Here is a 15,116-nt window from a genome sequence, read left to right as displayed (position 1 = left end):
ACAAAAAAAAAGCAGAAGAACACATGGATGTGACAGCCACTGGCTTGGTGGTAAAGGCAGCTAGATCCCACACTGTTGACTACATACACTTCAAGTCCCAGACCTGGCAGCTTGAAAAACACACAGGGTACCTATGCATACATGCCCAAAATCCTGAAAGGAGGGAGAAATAGAGGAGAAGGGATGGTAGTATGACCACTCCCCATGGGGGTGCTTTCTTGCTTTCTGTATGTCCAGCAAGTGCAAATGCTTTCTGGCAAAATTAAAAAAGAAGAAACACTTTGATAGCACTGTTCATGAAAACAGAGGCGGAAGTAATCTGGCTATCTGTTGTATCAACATAAATTGCTATACCATCACTAGTTCCCCTTTAGATATCAAAAAGTTTAGAATCAAAAACTCAAATCCCAGCCCAACAGGTGGGGTGGTAAGTTAAGGCACTGGACTCCCAACATGGCTGAACATGGTTCAATTCCCATACCTGACACATGCACCTGGGGCATATGCATATGTGTGCCCACAATCCCAAGAGGAGAATGGAGGAGAAGGGATTGCTGCATGGCTATCAGCAATGGAAGGGGATTTCTCACTTTCTGTCTCTCTGGGCCTCTCTCCAGCAAGTGCAAACACCCTATGCCAAAAGAAAAACAAAAACATCTTCAAAGGCCTAAAAACCAAGTGGGCATCTTTAATGGGGAAGGCTGGCCAGGTAAGGACAGAGCCCACGTAATCATGTAAAGATAACTTCTACTCAGGTCCAGACAACTGTTAACAGGTAGGTCTTGGAGGGAAGAGTTGCCTTAATGCCCCATTTCTTCATATATATATATATACACTTCATCAATTACAAGTAACACCCCATTTTATGCATCATAAAGAAAGAAAAGATGCTGCCAATTATACGACACTATCATATTCCAGTAATACTAAAAAGTGAAAAAATGCGCTCCAGGAGAATGAAACACAGTATTACTGATTTTTCAGAGAAGCCCCAAATCTGGCTTTTAATGTTCAATATAATTTTTAAGTCACTGGAAGTTAATTTTGAAAGATATTTAAGTCTTATGTGGGCCTCTATTTCTGGAGGGCTCTGTGACTACCAATCCATAGTCTTAGCTGGCTTCACCTAATTAATGGTTCTGAAGCAAACAGGATTTTCAATAACCCCCCTTCTTGTTGCTTTCAGAGTCATTTAGGGCTGAGTCTATCTTCACCTGAAAAAAAAAACAAAGGTTCCAGAACTGTTTCTCTTTCCTTGACAGTGGTTTTCAGTTAAATACCTGTGGAATAAAATAAGAACAACGGGGGGAGGTGGAGAGAAAGGGAACTATTATACTTTTCAAAGAGTGGTATTTAATCTGTGGTTGAGGGGAGCATGACCTCTTCACCATTTCAGTCTGCCTACTTACAGCACTAGAATAGCAAAAAGAAGACAGCTAACTATATACCTACTCTCCATAAACATCTCCATCTGGCAAGACAATCCTGTACTTTGTTAAATAGCTTTGCCTGAGTCTGTAACCCTTTCGGACTACTAACAGGCACTACCAAGTATATAAGCACACTAAGTAGGTACAATCATTACAGTACTTCACAAAGAATTCTGCTTGGATAGGTTTTTAATACTGCTGCTGGTAGGTTTCCAACCGAAGGCAGCGGTATTAAAGTATGGAGGGAGGCTCCCAAATTTTAGAATCACTTGAGGTACATTGTCGAAAAGGCCATTTCTGAACCCACCACATGTTAAAAATCTGCATTCCAGTAAGCCCAGATGTGTGCATCCTGAAAACTGAGAAAGTGTCCTCATGCGTCTATCCATTACGGTGTTACCTAATCGCTGCACGTGCAGTGTTCCGAGGCAACCCGGTTCACGTCGGGTTACGAATACCGCTGCACTCGGTGTTTCCCAAACCTCTTAACCAGCCCCTCCCACCATCTAGCCAGGGAGGGAATTAAAATCTCTTCTATGTAAATAGACATCTTTTTCCACGCTCTCCTTCCCATCCCCTTTCCCACTCCAACCTGCTGTTTTCCAAAAATTTCCAGCTCTTCGCGTTCCCTCTTCTCGTGTCAGAGTCCCTGCACCTTAACCCAACCTCCAACGCACCCCAGGCCGCCGTCACCCCAGGAGATCCCCAGCAAGGGAATCCTAAGCCTCAGGCCTCCGACTCCGCAGACGTAGCATCCGCTACTAGCTCCCTTCTGCTGTCCGAGGCCCCCTACCCTCTCAGCCCTCCACAGTCACCTTTACCCACTCCGAATCTGCTCAGCTTTGGCTGCGAGGCCCGGAGGGTACTCACCATTCCGGCCGTTGCTACTGTCACTGCTCTGGTTGCTAGGGCCCGCCGGGGTCAGTGCGCGTGCGCACTGCGCCGAGCTCCCCGCGGATGCCTACCCCGGCAGCTGTCCTGCCTCCCCGCCCCCGGGGTGGCGCGAGCGGGGCATTGTGGGACGGCGTGGCGGACAGCCGGGTCCTGCCGCCCGACCGCTGCGCTGATGCTGCCTTCACCGAGGCTGGGGCTTCACCGCGCACGGAGTGGCCCGATGTTCTCGTTCCTACCCACGGCTATTTCCCCTGATCTGGGGTCACGGCCATGCCTGCAGGTTAAAACTCTAAGACCTTCCCACAACTATTGCCCTTTGCATAAAAGAACGTTTAAAACTCTTCTCCCTGTCCGTGTCCTTTCCCCTCTCTTGGTTGATCGCCTAGTCTAAACCGCCTGCTGTAGTTCTCCTCGCCATCTGTCACCGTCTGGAGTAAGACTCCGGAGGCCTCACCTCCAGAGAAATGGAAAGTTTATTGAGAGAAAGCGGGCCTCGAGGTCTGACGCTGGAGTTGCCTGAGCATCCTGACCAGGAGGCAGGGGCTTCTTTCACAGGGTAATGAAGCTGTTCTGGGAGACCCTCTGCCTGACTGATAGGCAGGGGTGTTAGGGCAGTGGGGTAAGCATACAAGAAATACTTCATGGGAAATACTTCATGGATTTTTTTTTTAGAGGTTTTTCACTATAGGGCACGTGCGCTCACCAGACAGACAGAGACAGAGAGACAGAAAGCGAGAAATCACCCCCCAGAGGGGATGGCCACACCGCAATCCCTTCTCCTCCATTCTCCTCTTGGGATCTTGGGCACGCACGCACACGCGCCCGGCGTGGGTTTTAAGCCACCGGGTCTGGGACGCGAACCGCAGTCGACTACGTGGGAGTCCAGCGACATAGCCATTACGCTAACTGCTGGTTCCCTTCATGGATCTTTTTGATCCATCGCTAGGAAGCTAGACCTCCCAGTACTCGCTTTCGATCTTCTATCTGCTACTTTCTGGGTCAGTGTGACTTTGCAGTAGCAGCACCAGTGTGGGCTCTTGCCAAGACCAATTATGCAGAAGTTGAGCCTGGGTTCCTTATCAGGCCTGGAGTGATACCAAATGGTGCTCAGGAGAATTTTACTGTATGGGACCTTGTACCACCAGACTGATAACCCAGTTTCTTATATTTCCTTATTCTGGACCCTTTGGAAAGTTGAGGCAACTGCTGGGAACTGGGTTCCATTTTTCAAATGTCACAGGTTTTATATAAGGGAGGTGGCTTCTCCCCAGCTACTATATTAGCTAAAAATTGTAACAACAACAACAACAAAGAGTTACTAGGGGTATGGAGACAGGGACCTACACAACATACCCTGCTGTTTATAGTGGATACCTTTCTGGAGGGCTCTTGGCAATATGTATTAAAAGCCTCAGGTGGGCCAACAGGTGGCATGGTGATTAAGGTGCTGGATTCCCACATGATCAACCACGGTTGAAGTCCCAGACCTGGCAGCTTGAAAATCACCCTGAGCGCCTGTGTGTGTGTGCTCAAAATCCCAGAAGAAGAATGGAAGAAAAGGGATTGCTGCATGGTTATCCTCCTAGGGTGATTTCTCACTTTCTCCTCACTGTCTCTCTGCTTCTCTCTGGAAAGTATACTCACCCTATGGCAAAAACCTTAACCAAAAAAAGAGCTTCAGGTGGGCCAGCAGGTGGCATAGTGTTTAAAGCACTGAGCTCCCACATGGTTGACCATAGATAAAGTCCCAGATGAAGCAGCTTGAAACTCACATTGGGCACGTGTGTCTAATCCTGAGAGAAGAATGGAGAAGAGATTGCAGCATGGCCATCCTCCCAGGGGGTGATTTCTTGCTTTCTGTCTGTCTCTCTGGCAAGTGCACACGCCCTATAGCAAAAATCTCTCAAAAAAGGAAAAAAAGAAAAACACAGTGGGGCGGGGCCGATAGGTGGCATAGTGGTTAAGATGCTAGACTCCCATGTGACCGACCACAATTCAAGTCCTGGACCCAGCAGCTTAAAACTCACACTGGGCACGTGCATGCCCAAAATCTGGGAGGAGAGTGGAAGAGAAGGGAATGTGGTGTGGCCATCTCCCTAGGGATTGATTTCTCACTTTCTCTCCCCTGTCTCTCTCGGTCTCTCCAGCAGACACACACACCCTATAGTGAAAATCTTTAAAAAAAAAAAAAGTAAAGAAAAAGAAAGAAAGTAAATCCTAGTGGGGCATGTGTGCTCATGTGGCTAAAAATCTGAGAGGAGAATGGAGGAGAAGACTGTGGCATAGCCATCCTCCACTCTGCAGGTGATTTCTCACTTTCCCTTTCTCTCTGTCTCTGTTTCTCTTTGGCTAGCTCACTTGGCCTATGGCAAAAATCTTAAAAAAAAAAAAAAATTCAGACACTTGCACCTTTTGTGCAAAGCTTCCCCAAATTCAGAAAATTTATCAGCCCTTTGAAAAGCATAGTAGAAAACAGGCTCAAATGTGTTAAGAAATTTTTAATTTTTAAACAAGAATGTAGATAGAACAAGAGAGTAGAATAAAATTGTCACATTTAACAGATGATTACAGATTGAACAAACAGCTAAATTATTATCTCAAAATAAGAGAAGAACTTAAACCTTGTATAGACACTAATTATATAGATTATATAGTCAGGACCAGCAGGTGGCATGGTAGTTGATGCACTCCACATGGTCAACCATGGTTTGAGTCCTGGACCTGGCGGCTTGCTTTCTCATTTTCCCTCTCTCTCTACGTTTCTCTCTCTGATCAGATTTAAAAAGAATAATAGGGCCCAGCAGGTGGCATGGTGGTTAAGGCACTGGACACTCCCACATGGCTGACCAGGGTTCAAGTCCTGAATCTGGTGGCTTGCTTTCTCACTTCCTCTCTCTCTCACTCTCACCCTCTGTCTCTGGTCAAATTAAAAAATAAATGAATGAATGAATAAATAAAATAAAAAATAATTATAAAAAAGAATAATAAATAATATTTAATAAATATTCTTTAAAAGTTGCATAGTCAAGAGGCTTTTCCATTCATATTAGAATGAGGATGTATCAAATTTCAATCATTTCTCAGCTCATGGTTCTTATATAGTTATTAGATTAAAAGCCCATATCTCCCCTCACTCTGTTTTTGGTTCATTTTTAAATAAATCTCTTTTTAAGATCTTACATGTCTTAAAGTGAATTGACCTGAAAAAGCCCCTGTACTCATGTTTTAGTTCTTATAAACAAACTACAAGCTCACATAGAAGTCTGCTTCTTGGGGGACAGCAGATGGCATAGTGGTTACATTATTGGAATCCCACATGGCTATCCATGGTTTGAGTCCCAGACCCGGTGGCTTGAAAATCACGCCATGGGTACATGTGCATGAGTACCCAAGATCTCAGGAAGAAAATGGAGGAGAAGGGATTGTGGCGTGACCATCCCCCCGCCCGGGGGGTGATTTCTCACTTTCTCTCTCTGTGTTTGTCTCTCTGGTGAGCACACGCATACTATGGTAAAAACCTCTTAAAAAAAAAAGGAAAAAAATGTTGCCCATCACGTGGCTATTCGGAGTTCCCTGGGAGTCATTCATTTTTGAAGTCATTCGGGGGGGGGGAGGGGCTGCAGGATTAAAATTGTGTTTTTGCGGGACCAGCAGTTAACATAATGGCAATGTCGCTGGACTCCCATATAGTCAACCACAGTTCGAGACCCGGATCTGGTGGCTTAAACTCACACCGGGCCGTGTGCATGTGTGCCCAAGGTCCCGAGAGGAGAATGGAGGAGAAGGGATTGGAGTATGGCCATCCCCCTAGAGGGTGATTTCTCGCTTTCTGTCTCTTTCTGGTGAGCTCACATGCCCTATAGCAAAAACCTCTTTGAAAAAAACTAAAAAGAATTGTGTTTTCGTCCAATTAAACTCTAAATTGTCTTAAGATTTTTTTTTATTTAATACATGAAAAACCTCCAAATTAGGAGGTACTGTGTGTATGTACATATATACTTGTTTGTTGATTTGTTAATAATATGAAACTTGAGGACCAGCAGTTGGCTTAATGGCTATGTCGTTGAATTCCCATGTAGTTGACTCTGGTTCGAGTCCCGGACCTGGTGGCTTAAACTCACGCCGGACGTGTGTGCGTGCTTGCCCAAGATCTCAAGCGGAGAATGGAGGAGAAGGGATTGTGGTGTGTCCAGCCCCCTGGGTGTTGATTTCTCACTTTCTGTCTCTCTGTATCTCTCTGTCTTTCTGGCGAGCTCATGCGCCCTATAGCAAAAACCTCTCCAAAAAAAAAAAGAAAAGAAAAGAAAAAAGGTAATAATATGAAACTTGCATTCAGTTTTTAAAATAATGGTAATTTGGTGGAGGCCGTTAATACCAGAAGTTACGGTAGTAACACTCTAACATCTGTCAAGAAGATCATCCCCAAAATAGTTCTGAAGCTCTCTTTTAGGCTGGAAACATGGAGGGCATTCAAGAGAAGAAATAGAAGGTTCCTGCTGTAGCAGAAACCAAGGAAAAGTTTCCTGCTATGCCAGAAGCCCTTAAGGAAAAGCGAAGGAATTTTGCAGAGCTGAAGATCAAGCGCTGAAAAAGAAGTTTGCTCAAAAGATGCTTCAAAAGGCAAGGAGGAAGCTTATCTATGAAAAAGCTAAGCACTATCATGAGGAATATAGACAGATGTACAGAACTGAGATTAGCGTGGCCAGGATGGCAAGAAAAGCTGGCAGTTTCTATGTACCTGCAGAACCCAAATTGGCGTTTGTCATCAGGATCAGAGGTATCAATGGAGTGAGCCCAAAGGTTTGAAAGGTGTTGCAGCTTCATCTTTTCCAGATCTTCAATGGCACCTTTGTTAAGCTCAACAAGGCTTCAATTAACATGCTGAGAATTGTGGAACCATATATTGCATGGGGGTACCCGAACCTGAAGTCAGTAAATAAAATGATCTACAAGTGTGGTTACTGCAAAATCAATAAGAAATTAATTGCTTTGACAGATAACTCTTTGATTGCACGATCTCTTGGTAAATCTGGCATCATCTGCATGGAGGATCTGATTCATGAAATCTGTACAGTTGGAAAACGCTTCAAAGAAGCAAATAACTTCCTGTGGCCCTTCAAATTATCATCTCCACGAGGTGGAATGAAGAAAAAAGACCACCCATTTTGTAGAAGTTAGAGATGCTGACAACAGGGAAGACTAGATCGACAGATTTGTTAGAAGGATGAACTAAGGTATCCGCCATGATTATTTTTGTAAGTAATATTTTGGTCAGTAAAAATTTTGGTCAGTAAACAAACAGTGGCTGTTTTCAGACTGCAATATATTGTTATATTAGTAACTTCTGTTAACTTGCCTCTGCCTTGCCACTATTGTGGCACATCTTGGTACTTGGTAAAATTAAGCCAAAACTTCTGTAAGACGAGGGTCCATTTTTTTTATTTTGTGAAAATCATTTAGGGACTGTTGAAAGGCTTTTCCTACACCAGAAACGAATATTTCTAATGTGTCCCCTTTTGAATTTTGCTGAGTGAAAATGAGTTTATTCAAGGCATTCATGCATGATTTGTAGGCAAGGTAATAAAATAAAGGTCAGTTCACAAAAAAAAAGTTCTGAGCACAAGATCCACTGATCAAACAGAATCAAAAGTGAGTAATTAATGTGTTTATTTTTTTCCTTTAAATATGTGAAAACAAAAAACAAGCTAAATTATGGTAAGGACCAGTATTGTTAACATCTTCCAATTACACATTTATTTTTTTTTTTTTTTTTTTACCATTGGGCATGTGTGCTCAACAGAGAAAGACAGAGGCAAAGTGAGAAATTACCCTCCGAGGGGAAGGCCACGCCACAGTCCCTTCTCCTCCCAGTTTCCTCTCAGGATTTTGGGCACACATGCACACATTCCTGGTGTGATTTTAAGCTACTGGGTTTGGAACTTAAACTGTGATCAACCATGTGGAAGTCCAATGCCTTAAACACCATGCCACCTTAATTCCACACATTTCTAACGTTTAGAATCAGAACTCATAATGTCATCTAAAATTATTTTAATTGAAAATACACTCACCAGCGATAATTAAGGTTTTGGTGGCAAGTGAAAGAGATGAACTCTGTCAGTTAATTACGTTGTCTGTATATGTAATTATAAATTTGGGACTAGAACTTTTTTCTTTTTTTAGTTGCCAGAGGGCATATGAGCTCACCAGAGAGAGAGAGAGAGAGAGAAGGCAGCCTCAATGGGGTGTGGTGACACTGCAATCCCTTCTCCTCCATTTCTACATCCTGTCGGAAGTTTGGCCATTTGGGATCTGGCACCCTTTACCACTAGGCTACAGGGCCAGCCCACTGTCTATTTTTTTAAAAATTATTTTATTTAACTTTATTTATTTATTTATTTGAGAGGTTTTTGCTAAAGGGTGCATGCGCTCGCCAGAAAGACAGAGAGAGAGAGAAAGACAGAAAGTGAGAAATCACCCCTCAGGGGGGATGGCTATGCCACAATCCCTTCTCCATTCTCTCAGGATCTTGGGCACGCACACACACACATCTGGCGTGAGTTTAAGCCACCAGGTCCGTGACTCGAACCATAGTCGACTACATGGGAGTCCAGTGACATAGCCTTTACACCAACTACTGGTTCCTGCCCAGCGTATTTTTCAAACTGCCAGGCCCAGGACTTAAACCATGCTGTGGGCCATGTGGGATCCAACTGTCTTAGCTTCTGCGCCACCTACTGGCCCAAATATTTGTATTTTAAAAAGCTTGCAAATGCCCATGAGAAGTTCAGATGTCAGTCATCAATTGTCAGAAATATTCCGTCTTTCCCTTGATTTGCTCTGAAACATCTTCCAGTCAGCTTTTACCCTAGGTGCAAGTGCAAAAATTCCAAGATCTTCTTCCAAGACTCAATCTGAGCAATGGCATGAGCTTTGAGCTGCCCACCTCCCAAAACAGACACCCCCAATACAGGATCCAGGGCTACTGCGAAGAAAGGGCTATAAGGAGGGTCTATTCTGTGCCCAGCATCAGGGTAGCTCAAAAGAGTGAAATTTGTCTTCCCGTGCTCTGTGAGGTGCTTCATAGCTATGTCGGCATAAACAGAGCTCTTCCAATGCCTGTCATCCTCTCCAACAATAAAAAGGAAATGGGCACTGGCTTTTTCCAGAGGAATACGACTTTCCTGATAGGCTGGATCCAAGGGGTCTTCCAGTGCTTCTTTAACATCATATACTCCTGAATCAGTGGCAGAGATTTTGTCTAGGTTCAAAGGTAGTCCTGGCAGGATTACTCTACCGCACGTAAGGGTAGTGGCTGTGTTAGAGACGCAACCATTGATGCTCACCACCGCAGCTATACTTGGAAGAAAGCTAGCCATGGAAAATGCCAGCTCTGCCCCTTTGCCTGAGCCAATCACTCCAATGTTTGGACCTTTTACCTACAGATTGAAGAAAAAGAAGACAAACATGGAAAGAGACAATGGGAAAAAAGTGATTGTTAGTGGGGTCCATGGAGTCCACAATAAAAGAAAGTCTTTTATGGATTTATCAGATAGCCATCTACTTCTTTATGTTATTTTTTCATTCACTCAACAGGTATTTGTTGTAGATATTTTTGAACCCATTAGTACTACTTTCTTTATTCACTGTTTTCTGGCTCTAATGAGATCAACTTAAACACAGTTTGCTTTACCACCCCACTCACCTTGGGGTGACTTTGCACAAATTTAGCTGCCTCTTCAAAGTAATCTAAATTTAAGTCCTTCATGATCGGAGGTAGATCTTCATAGCCAAACAATGGCAAAGCCAGAGTAGCAAAACCTCGACAAGCTAGGAGACTCGTCCGAGATTCATTTAATCCTCCATCACCAAACATATCAATCAATCCAGGAAAAGGACCATCTCCTATAAATCAGGAAAGGGGATTCCTCAGATCAGATGAGAGAACATTTGATGGACTATAATACCTAGCCAAGACCTTCTATTTAAAATTCCAGTTGTATAATATATCTTTTAAAAAATATGAAGGTTAAGGTGCTGGATCCCACATGGTCAACCAGGTAGTTCAAGTCATGGACCTGACAGCTTGAAAAACATGCTGAACACTTGTTCATGTGTGCCCAATATCCAGAGAGGAGAATGGAGAAGAGATTTTTCAGTGTGGCCATCCTCCTGGGGGGTGATTTCTCACTTTCCCTCTCTTTGTCTCTCTCTGGTGAGCATACTCCCTATAGCAAAACAACAACAACAACAATAACAACAACAAAACCTATTTAAAGGGCCCGTTAATATCTCAATAAATTTAAGATACAGTCAAAACCACCAAAATCTTGGGACCAGCAGTTAGTGTAATGGCTATGTCGCTGGACTCGCATGTAGGCGACCGCAGTTCGAATCCCAGACACGGTGGCTTAGACTCACGCCGGGTGTGTTTGCGTGTGTGCCCAAGATCCCGAGAGGAGAATGGAGGAGAAGGGATTGCGGCGTGGCCATCCCCCCTGGGGGGTGATTTCTCACTTTCTGTCTCTCTGTCTCTCTCTGTCTGTCTGGTGAGCACATGCACCCTATAGCAAAAACCTCTCAAAAAAAAAAAAAAAAACCACCCAAATCTATAATTTAAAAAGGGCTAAACTGGGACAAGCAGGTGGCATGGTGGTTAAGGCACTGGACTCACATGGCCACATGTGAGCACACATGCCCTATTGCAAAATTTAAAAAAATAAATAGTAACAATAATAAGTAAAATTAAGTAAATAATTCTTTTTTAGAAAGGGCTAAACTGGGACCAGCAGATGGTTAGGTCGCTGGACTCCCATGTCATTGATTGTGATTTGAGTCCTAGATCCAGCATCTTAAAATTCATGCTGGGCACATGTGCTTGCGTGCTAAGTCCCAAGAGGAAAGTAGAGGAGAAGGGACTGTGGCATGGCCATCCCCCCCAGGGGTGATTTCTTGCTTTATGTGTCTCTGACTTTCTCTGTCTCTCTGGCGAGCACACCCTACAGCAAAATCTCTCTCTTAAAAAAAAAAAAAAAAAGTTAAACTGTTTTAAAGGTCTAATGAAGGTATAATATAAAGTGAACAACCTGTGTGAAAAATGTCAAGCTAATATCACTAATAAATTGGTTTGTTATTTTTTCTCCCCTCTTTTCCTGTCTTTCCTCCTCTCTTTTCTTTATGTCAGAGGGTACATGTACTCACAGAGGAGAGAGAGAGAGAGATCAAGAAAGTACCCGCCTATGGGAGATGGTCATTCCATAATCCCTTCTCCATTTCTCCATCATTTCTCCATCCTGTTGGGATTTAAGGCACTCATGCACACATGCCTAGCATGTTTTCCAAGCCAATGGGTTTAGGACTCTTACCACACAGTTGGTCATGTGGGATCCAGTTCACATAATCCAGGGCTACAGGTAGGCTGTTATTTCTCTTTCAATATTTCTGTTGGGGATTGTATTATTCAGTCACCATTCCAAGAGAAAAATTTCTCAGCTAATTGTCATCTAGTATTTTCTTCAGATACATGCCTCTGTGTCATTTCAAGTAAAAGTGCCAAATAAATCTGAAAAGGGGGTGGGCAACAGGTGGCATGGTGGTTAGGGTGCTAGATTCCCACATGGCTGACCGCAGTTCGAGTCCCAGACCTGATGGTTTGCTTTCTCACTTTCCCTCTCTCTCTCACTCTGTCTTTCTCTGGCCAAATTAAAATAAATAAGTAAATAAATAAAGTTGAATAAAATAATAATTTTTTTGAGAGATTTTCACTGTAGGGCACATGCGCTCGCCAGACAGACAGAGAGAGACATAGAGACAGAAAGCGAGAAATCACCCCCCAGGGTGGTCACGCCGCAATCCCTTCTCCTCCATTCTCCTCTCGGGATCTTGGGCATGCACGCACACGCACCCGGCATGAGTTTTAAGCCACCGGGTCCGGGACACGAACCACGGTCGACTACGTGGGAGTCCAGCGACATAGCCATTACGCTAACTGCTGGTTCCCAATAAAATAATTATTTTTAAGAAATATCTGAAAAGATGCCAACTGGTGGTGTGGTAGTTAAGACAGTTGGATCCCAAATGGCCAAATGCATGGTTTGAGTCTGGACCTGGAGACTTGGAAAACACATATGGCACATGTATGCCCAGAATCTCAAAAGAAGGGAGATATAGAGTAAAAGAGATTGTGGTGTGACTATCCCCTGTCGGGGGAGGGGGTACTTTCTCACTTTCTCTCTCTCTCCAGCAAGCACACATGCCCTCTGGCAAAATTTAAAAAATAAAAAAATCTAAGAACAAAATAAGAGATGAGACCATTAGCACAAAAACTAAACTAAGAGATCTAAGAGATCAGTGCCAGTGGCCATTTCTAGATTTTCAAATCTAGAAACAAGTTAGTGTCTTCTAGCTACCCAAGTAGAAGCGAGGTATATATATTAATTAAAATAATATATTAAAATTATAATTAAAATAATATATTATTTTTATTTAATCCTTTTTTTAGTTTGTTACAGGACACACATGTTTGCCAGAGAGAGATAGAGAAGTAGAGAGAAAGTGTGAAAGCACCTCTCAGGGATGCAATGCCTCCTCCGGATTTTGGGCACTCATGCACACATACCTGGCATGTTTCTCAAGTCACTGGGTCTGGGACTCAAACTATTCAGTTGGTCACATGGTATCCACTCACCTTAACCACCACACCACTTGGGTGACCCAAAGCACTGATTTTTAGAAAGTGGTTTTCTTAACATTCAGCTATCTCAGCATGTCTTGATCTGCTTCTTAAAAATTGGATCTCAGGCATTTCCAGATTCAAGGTAGTGTCAAGAACCCTAAAGCAAACTACAAAAAAGATAACATATAGACCATTAAATCATCCCAGAAATAGAGTTTTCTCAGTCACCAGCTTCAAGATACTAATCTGATTACCACGTTAAAATAAGTGAGAGTTAGGGCCTGCCTCATGGCCTACTGATTAAGGAAGCAGGATCCCACATGGCAAACCATTGTTCCAGGACTGCCCCCATGCCAAGTGGTGTGAGTGCCATGAGGGCACAAATCCTGACAGAATGGAGAGGAGACTGGCCAAGCCCCACTGGGGGATGCTTTCCCTCTCTCTGCCTCTCTGTCCAGTGTACATGCTCTCTGGCAAAATAATAATAAAATAATAAAATTAGTGAAAATGTATTTGTTTAGATTTAGTCATTTAATGCCCAGAATGAAATTTGCCTGAACTTATTATAGACCATGTCCAAAAAAGTTCACTCTGTTCCCCATCCCAGCTACAGCTCTTTTTTTTTTTTTTTAATTTTTTAAAGATTTTTGCCATAGGTTGTGTATACTCACCAGAGAGAGACAGAGAACATGAAAGTGAGATATCACCCTCCCCAGAGGGGATGGCCCTTCTCTATTCTCCTCTCAGGATTTCTGTCACACATGCACACCACCTGGCATGATTTTCAAGCCACCAGGTCTGGGGCTCAAACCACAGTTAGCCATATGGGAGTTCTTTTTTTTTTTTTTTGGAGAGATTGTCACTGTAGGGCGCGTGCGCTCGCCAGACAGACAGAGAGAGACATAGAGACAGAAAGCGAGAAATCATCCCCCCGGGGGGATGGTCACGCCACAATCCCTTCTCCTCCATTCTCCTCTCGGGATCTTGGGCACACACGCACACGCACCCGGCGTGAGTTTTAAGCCACCGGGTCCGGGACACGAACCGCGGTCGACTACGTGGGAGTCCAGCGACATAGCCATTACGCTAACTGCTGGTTACTATATGGGAGTTCTTAACTACCATGCCACCTGCTGACCCACTATGACAATATTTCAAATCTCAGTTTTAAGTTCTTAGTAGTTCCTAAGGTTCCTGGGAGTAAGAATGAGATAAGGCTTTTTTTTTTTTTTTAAGAATTACTCATTTAATTTAATTTATCTTTTTCCCCCCTAATTTGCTATAGGCCACATGCACTCACCAGAGAGAGACAGAGACAGAGACAGAGAGAAGGAAAGTGAAAAAACAAGTCACTAGAGCTGGGACTTGAAACACGGTTCGGCCAGACTGAACTTTTTTTTTGGAGAGATTTTTGCCACAGGGCGCGTGTGCTTGCCAGACAGAGAGAGACAGAGAGACAGAAAGCGAGAAATCACCCCCCAGGGGGGACGGCCACGACGCAATCCCTTCTCCTTCATTCTCCTCTGGGGATCCCAGGGCACGCACGCACACGTCCCCGGCATGAGCTCTAAGCCACCGGGTCCGGGACTCCAACAGCGATCGATTACGTGGGAGTTCAGCAACATAGCCATTACGCTAACTGCTGGTCCCAGCTCCGGCGCGAGTTTTAGGCCACTGGGTCCGGGACTCGAACCGCGGTCGACTACGTGGGAGTCCAGCGACATAGCCATTCAGATAGATAGATAGATAGATAGATAGATAGATAGATAGATAGATATAGATATAGATATAGATATAGATATAGATATAGATATAGATATAGATATAGATATAGATATATCAATCATTAATTCAAGCACCTAACAGGGGAAAGTCCGCAGCAGTTGTATGCTTAGTATAGCATCATGCAAGGAGGATGCTGGGTGCTCGCAGGCATAATGTCTGCAGCACCAAGAGTTTGGAAAGCTGGCAGCTTGCAGAAGTACCAGAGCACCTGGTACCCCTTAAATTAGACCCTAGCCACCATTTAGGGGAAGCAGTGTTCCACCTGTTGTCTAGGTCCTAGACTCTAGGAAACAAAAAGAAAAAAAAAAAAAAAGCTAGCTTTCATAAACCTC

General features: G+C 43.8%; 2 protein-coding genes across 2 annotated transcripts in view; both read right to left on the bottom strand.

Moving 5' to 3' along the window:
* The window catches only part of DNAL1 (dynein axonemal light chain 1), a 40,770-nt gene extending 38,374 nt beyond the window's left edge, over positions 1 to 2,396 (bottom strand). Inside the window, exon 1 of the mRNA XM_006170526.3 lies at positions 2,301 to 2,396. Within this exon, the coding sequence (XP_006170588.1) occupies positions 2,301 to 2,303 (3 nt within the window). The 5' untranslated portion in view covers positions 2,304 to 2,396. The remainder of the gene's footprint in view (positions 1 to 2,300) is intronic.
* A 6,642-nt stretch (positions 2,397 to 9,038) lies between these two features.
* Positions 9,039 to 15,116, bottom strand: part of LOC102487858 (acyl-coenzyme A thioesterase 1) — an 8,451-nt gene continuing 2,373 nt past the window's right edge. The window contains exons 2-3 of the mRNA XM_006170566.3: positions 10,030 to 10,229; positions 9,039 to 9,763 (exon numbers count right to left, since the gene is read on the bottom strand). Coding sequence (XP_006170628.2) covers positions 9,188 to 9,763; positions 10,030 to 10,229 — 776 coding nt within the window. The 3' untranslated portion in view covers positions 9,039 to 9,187. The remainder of the gene's footprint in view (positions 9,764 to 10,029; positions 10,230 to 15,116) is intronic.

Source organism: Tupaia chinensis, unplaced genomic scaffold, assembly GCF_000334495.1.
Source record: "Tupaia chinensis unplaced genomic scaffold, TupChi_1.0 Scaffold148607_1, whole genome shotgun sequence".
Taxonomy (NCBI): domain Eukaryota; kingdom Metazoa; phylum Chordata; class Mammalia; order Scandentia; family Tupaiidae; genus Tupaia; species Tupaia belangeri.
Note: the sequence above shows the minus strand (reverse complement) of the source record. Positions and strands in the feature narration are given on the sequence as shown.